This window comes from Apaloderma vittatum, unplaced genomic scaffold (genome assembly GCF_000703405.1).
Source record: "Apaloderma vittatum isolate BGI_N311 unplaced genomic scaffold, ASM70340v1 scaffold34369, whole genome shotgun sequence".
NCBI classification, from domain to species: Eukaryota; Metazoa; Chordata; class Aves; order Trogoniformes; family Trogonidae; genus Apaloderma; species Apaloderma vittatum.
In genome coordinates this window covers 5,096-11,844 of record NW_009734076.1, presented here as the reverse complement: position 1 = coordinate 11,844, position 6,749 = coordinate 5,096, and the positions used below count along the sequence as shown (strand labels likewise).

The following is a 6,749-nucleotide window of genomic DNA, read 5'->3' as shown; positions in this document are numbered from 1 at the left end:
GGAATGATTGTGTGGTGCAATGTGCAAACGGGTATGTGACTGAATTGTGAAGTTCTTTATCTGAGGACCAGGTTCAATATTTGCTTCTAACCTTGTTTTTTTTCTGTTTCCAGTGTATCCACCGAGATGTAAAGCCAGAAAACATCCTGATAACAAAGCACTCAGTCATCAAACTTTGTGACTTTGGATTTGCTCGCATCCTGAGTGAGTGCCAACTTGCTATCAGTCCATGTGAGCATGGATTGGTAACACATGAAAGCTCAAAGGAAATGTAGGATCAGGCCTTCAAACACCAGTAGAGACTCACTTGTCTTTGCCTGATGCACGTGTAAATCATTGTTCTCACGGAGAAGCTCTGCTAAAGGCTGGGTAGAGATCCCCAAATCAGCTTGAAGGGAGCTACGCTGCGGTGCCCAGTGCCTCTGTAGGCAGACTGGGTCTGAGCTCACTCCTGGTGCAGCTGAACTGCTGGTGGTGCTGGTGCAGGGAGGTGGAAGCCAGCCTTGGGCATCTTGGAGCTGCCCGGCTGTTGCTTGTGCAATGCTGGAGACACAGCGGGAGTTTCCTGGCAGGAGGAGCCCCTCTGGCAAAAGTTTGTGTCTGCAAACAATGGCTTCACATTTTCCATTGTAAATAAACCCCATCATCTGGGTTGGTTGTTTGGGGTTTTTCAGACAAATCACGTGGGCTTTGAGAGCTGACCGCTGGCTGGTGCGGAGCCCCGCTGTGGAGCTCTGCATATTTTCATTTGGAGAAAAATATGCTCTTGATTTTTGCTAAATCTTAAGTGTTCCCAAAGTTGGGTTCTGCTAGCAGCCAGTGACTCATCCTGTTCCTGTAGCTATTGCCAGCCCAGGAGGTGCCCCAACACATGTAATAACTGACGGCGACTCATCTGCATCGTTCTGATCCCACTTTCCTGTTTGTTTCTCTTCCTCGTGACCCCAACCTAGCTGGTCCAAGTGACTATTACACAGACTACGTGGCTACCAGGTGGTACCGCTCTCCGGAGTTACTCGTGGGAGACACGCAGTACGGCCCCCCCGTGGATGTGTGGGCAATAGGCTGTGTCTTCGCAGAACTGCTCTCTGGGGTTCCCCTCTGGCCTGGCAAGTCTGATGTCGACCAGCTGTATCTCATCCGGACGACCCTGGGTAAGTGTCCCCTCTGCACTGATAGGAGCCCCCATCTTCCTGACGCCTTTGGCAGGACTAGAGCTTGCCCAGGAAGAACTTTCCTCTGTGGTGGCAATCAGGATTAGCCAGGAGGTGGAATTTACTCAGTGGATCTCTCCCTTTGGTAGGTGCTGTCTTATTTGAGGTGTTACTGTCCTGAAAAGGGAGCCAGGAATTCCTGGAATCCTCACACATACACATCTTGTTAGGAAATAGTGTAGTTGGAGTAAGAGATGCTGCTGCAGGTCCTGGCAGGATCTGGGGAAATGAAATTGGCCTCCATGTGAGCAGCGACTGTTTCTGGGCAAGATTGGTTTCAGCTTGTACGAGCCACCAGCAGCTCCAGGCTGTGGCTGGAAAGCTCACAAAGGACAGGACTGCGTAAGCAGGAACATACACATCTTGTTAGGAAATAGTGTAGTTGGAGTAAGAGATGCTGCTGCAGGTCCTGGCAGGATCTGGGGAAATGAAATTGGCCTCCATGTGAGCAGCGACTGTTTCTGGGCAAGATTGGTTTCAGCTTGTACGAGCCACCAGCAGCTCCAGGCTGTGGCTGGAAAGCTCACAAAGGACAGGACTGCGTAAGCAGGATCGTTCCTACAAACTGCCTGAAACCATCCTTCCACTCTCTTTAGCGGTGGTGGCCTCTGGGAAGCAGGCTCTGGTGCTGGGCAGTTTAAGAAAGGTGTGGGCTGCGTTCGGTGGCCACCGGATGCCCCTCATGGTCCTTTGGGGTGACTCGGTGACTCCGGGAGTAGGGTATCGCAGAGCCAGCCCCACAGGAAGCACAGAAACCCGTCTCTGCTGCTGCCCTTCCACATCTCCACCTGCGACCACACAGATGGAAACACAAGGGGCCTGTGTCGGAAAGGACTGGCCATGTTTTGCATAAAGGTTTGAAAGATACAGGTATTTTTCAGGGTTTGATGCCAACCAAGCACAGTGGTCCCTGCCTCTGGATAACAAGCAGTTGGACTTTGGTTATCGCAGCTTTGGAGGTCTGGTAGATATTGCCAGTGCCTATCGATGGCTTGGGGAAGAGAGTGTGAACACTGCAAGTTTGACTTGTTCCACCTGTTTATCTTTACTCATTGCAGAGTTTTGGGAGCCACTGAGGATTTGGAACAGAGGTTAGATAAGAGCCAAGTAACGCTTTAATTAATCCAGTCTCATTGATTCTATTTGGTCTTGGTGTGTAGCATCTGATTTCTTGAGAGGAAAGGAACAGCCCCCCACTTTAAAGGGAAATTTGTTGGAGTGAACAAAGAATTGTAATTTTTACTGAGCAGGTTATAAATCTATAAAGTTGACTAATAGCTTAAAACAGATAAACTCCTCAGCTAGGAAAATAATTCAACATCATTTGCTTCATCCTTAAGAATATATTCATACCAGTGTTAGGTGCATTACAATTTCTTTTTTAATAATAGGGTTTTGGCCAGAAGAAATTCCCTTTTGATACAGGTGATGGACTGAGGCGGTGCTTACAGAGAAAAGCTCCCTGGTCAAAGCTGTGTAACGGTGGCGGTTTGGCTATTGCACTGGCTCTTTTGTTAGGGATTTGATTTTAACATTTTGCTTGCTCTGAGCTTCAAAATAAAAAGGGCCATGAAGCTGCATTGGGGAAAAGCTACAGCTTGCTCCCGTTGGTGCTGCGTTTGAGCTCTTTTCTGTACGAAGTCCTCAGGACTGTAGAGAGAGAATTTCACCCAGTAGTGAGTTAAATTGTAACGAAGCTGGAATACTTGTGGTTAGCCTGTCCCCTTCCAGCAGTCAGCAAAGACAGGACTACTTATGCAGACAGGCTTGTCTGGTGGGAACCCTTTTGCTGGGAAAATGCTGAAACACTGCGGCCTTAGTGCAGGGAGCAGGCCAGCCAGAGCACCGCTCACCCTCTCTCCGGCAGAGCGTGCCGACAAAGCCTGCCCCAAAACGAACCCCAGCTCCTGGCGGTTGCTCCTGGGAGCCCAAGGCTGGTGCCTCATGCCTGACTGGAGCAGGGGCATGAGCTGCTGCTCTGATCCTTTGGGAAGGTTTCCTGGCCGCAGGTGGGTGCTGTGGTAAGGCTGAGGCCTCGGGTCCTGGTAGGTGTTTGCACAGCACCCTCTAGCTCTGATGCCGAGATGCGTTCCCCCACTCACTGACGTGCAGATCCTGAGTTCGGAGAGTGCACAGTGGGGATGCAGCTGCTGGCACAGAGCGGGTGTGTTTGTGCCACTCAGTGCCTCACCCTGGTGTCCTGCCACGGAATCACTGAATCGCCCAGGTTGGACCAGACCTTTAATATCATCGAGTCCAATCATCAACCTAACACTGACAAAAGTCCTTGACCAAACGATGTCTGCCCGACTCTTAAATCCCTCCAGGGATGAGGACTCCAGCCCTGCCCTGGGCAACCCCTTCCAATGCCTGACAACCCTTTCAGTGAAGAAATTCTTCCTAATATCCAATCTAAACTTCCCTTGGCATGACTTGAGGCCATTTCGTCTTGTCCTTGTTACTTGGGAGAAGAGACCAACCCCACCTGGCTACAACCTGTCAGAGGGTTGCAGAGAGCAATGAGATCTCCCCTCAGGCTCCTCTCTCCAGGCTGAACAGCCCCAGGCCCCTCAGCCGCTCCCCATCAGACTTGTTCTCCAGACCCTTCCCCAGCTCCGCTGCCCTTCTCTGGACACGCTCCAGCCCATGTGTCCTTCTTGTCATGAGGGGCCCAGAACTGAACACAGGACTCAAAATACCAAGGGCTCTTTTTTCTGGTACAAACCCAAACTTGCAGTTACCCAAATAATGCAGTGCTAGGATCTGGTTGTTTGGTGTGGGGGGATACACAGAAATATGTATTTTTCTAGAACCCTAGCTGTGATTCTGTAGTGGCCATGGTTCATAAAATCCACTCTGCTGCACAGCCCTGAAACTCAGAGCCTGGAAGGTGCATGGTAGCTGAATATCTTGCTCCAAAAACTGCTCCCACCAGCCAGATTTCTTTGAGCTCTTTCCAGCATGAGGCAGGTGTGACTGCAGGTGGCTGGGGCTGTCAGGCCCTGCCTTTCATTCAGCCCAGTGACACGGCTGTGGGGTCACTGGTGTCCTAGATGGATGTTAATTTTCCCATAGGAATGTTTCATCAGCTTGCTTGACAGCACTTCCTCTCTTTAGTTGTTCTCTTGGATGGTGTTGGCCTTGTTAGAGGATATAAGCTTGTGCAATGCAGGCACTGTAAAACCAGAAAATTAATCTGACTTTGTTTTTTTTAACTCTTGGTTGAAGGGGATCTTATTCCCAGGCACCAGCAAGTGTTCAGCACCAACCAGTTCTTCAGCGGGGTAAGAATTCCAGACCCAGAGAGCATGGTAAGAGCTCCCCCCAGCCACGCTTCCCTTGAGCCTAGCGTTAACCAGAGTTCTGCCTGCAGTGCTGAGGAGACACAGTGATCAGAGAGAGAAATGTTCCTGTTTCTTTTTACCCCGAGTACTCATGCTGTCTGCTTGGAAAAGCCTCACTCGCTCAACTTAACCCGTCCTTTTGCTGCACAGCGCTTTTTTCCCCTATCCAAAAGCTTTGCCCTCTACTTTGCCAGTGTGCACTAGAATATTATTTGGGGTTGGCTGATGACGTTTTACTCTCATGGACGCTTTGCCTGTGTGAATGCAGTCACACAAATGGCTTGCTAATACAAGTACACACACATGTGGGTTTTTTTCCCTCCAGGAGCCATTAGAAATGAAGTTCCCTAATATTTCATACTCTGCTTTGGCTCTGATGAAGGTAAGAAAAATGCAGGTAATGGAGGAGCTCTGCACTGAGCAAATGCAGCATGTTTTACTTACCAGCTGATAAATGGTTGGAGAGTTGGCTACTGAATTATGAGATTCATTAAAAAAAAGAGCTGGAGGGGATTGAGTGAGGACTTTTAATCCACTCCTCTCTGATCCACTCAGCTTTACCATGGAGGCAGAAAACATAGTAATTCTCTTATTAAGGGGCAGTGAATGGAAACAGTGAGGGCGGAGATATTAAAAAGAAGGTGCAGCCATGGATAGTATTGGCTGCGTCAAACGCCAGCACAATGCAGCCAGTGCCAGAGTGGATTCTCCTGTTTAAGCAATCTGTTCTAGGGGAAATGAAAGTTATGGGGTTACCTGTTTTTCTGAGGCTCGGTGTTACTGCACCCTTGTTACTGCCCCTTTAGCTGCAATTTCTATTAGTGCCTTCGGAAGCTGTTCAGCATTAGTTGCTTCGCAAGCTTCATGCTAATTCTGAAAAGCCAGACTCTTAGAATCCATTAAAAAAAAAAAAAGATTAACATGTGTATCCATGCAAGTACTCGCTGGCCGCAGCAAGTAGCTGGAATTGTGCAGGCCTGTTTAATGAGTGTTTTATGTGATCCTTTACTTCTTTTCTAAGGGTTGCCTTCGCATGGACCCTGCAGAGAGGCAGACCTGTGAGCAGCTCCTGCAGCATCCCTACTTTGACAGCATCAGAGAGGCAGCGAATCTGGGGAAAGAACATGAAAAAACGGCTCGGAAACCAGCCAGGCTGGCTCGGAAGCACATGCCAGAGGTAACATTTTCATAGTATTTAATGCTCTGTGCCTAAGGATGGGACTGGTTCTTGTTTGGCTCCTGGGAGGTGGACTTATGCAGGCAGTTAACGGTAAGAGAGAGCTCCTGCGTTGGACTGATCTTAATTTTTTCCTGAGGAGAAAATAAACCTCCTGGCTAAGAAGTAACTTGGTAGAAACTGAATTCTGCTTCACAGCTCCATTGAGAGGCTGCGGATGAGCAGCACAGTGATGTGAGAGGTGGGGTTTACCCAGGAACATGCATTCCTGATGGAGGGCAGCCAAACAAACTGGATGGGCTTGCGTGGCTGGTTTAATTAAGAGTTCTCTGGGATCTTTCTGGTGCTTCTGAATCCCAATTTATGGTGAAAACACCCAGTTCTGTGTGTAACAGGTGAGATGTGAGCCCTCACTCAGTTCCAGGCATTATGCAATGCCCTGGTTGATTTTGCCCCAGCAGTCGCCAAGTGTCTCCCTCCCGTTCTGGTCTTCCCAGGCTCCAGCCTCGCTCTCCCAATCCAGCCTCACAATGAGAGTCACCCAGCAGCTCTTTCTCAGCAGCTCAGCCTGTGAGGTGCATTCCCTGTGACAGCTCTAACACTGACCTGGTAACAGGCAGGGAAGGCAGAGGTGTAGGATAGAAAACTGCTCCGGCCTATAAATTCCTTGATCAAACTGATTTGCCTCCTCCATTTCTATGACATAGGACATAACAGTAATATTTCTCTTGCCCTGGATGACTGGAAGAAACATTTTTGATGAGTTGTAGAATCCCAGATCCATGACCATTCATTTGAAAAGCACAGGATTACAGTATGAGTTTTATAGCTTCTACTCCTTTTTGAAAAAAATAAATGCATGCTTTGCTCTTGCTTCAAATACACACACTGTCGCTTCTCTTTTAGTTACAGCACCTGCCTCAGTTGACCAGCAGTAACGTCCTGCCAGCTTTGGAGGGCAAGAAGTGCTGCTGCAAAACGAGGAAATCAAACTACCATTTCCCTAACATCTAA

The 6,749-nt window shown here is 48.9% G+C and overlaps 1 protein-coding gene across 1 annotated transcript in view; it reads left to right on the top strand.

The window, feature by feature from the left end:
• CDKL1 (cyclin-dependent kinase-like 1 (CDC2-related kinase)) overlaps positions 1–6,749 on the top strand; it is a gene marked incomplete at its 5' end in the record, with an annotated part of 11,405 nt that extends 4,656 nt beyond the window's left edge. The window contains 6 exons of the mRNA XM_009876148.1: positions 114–204; positions 954–1,154; positions 4,443–4,525; positions 4,884–4,940; positions 5,580–5,735; positions 6,642–6,749. Coding sequence (XP_009874450.1) covers positions 114–204; positions 954–1,154; positions 4,443–4,525; positions 4,884–4,940; positions 5,580–5,735; positions 6,642–6,749 — 696 coding nt within the window. The remainder of the gene's footprint in view (positions 1–113; positions 205–953; positions 1,155–4,442; positions 4,526–4,883; positions 4,941–5,579; positions 5,736–6,641) is intronic.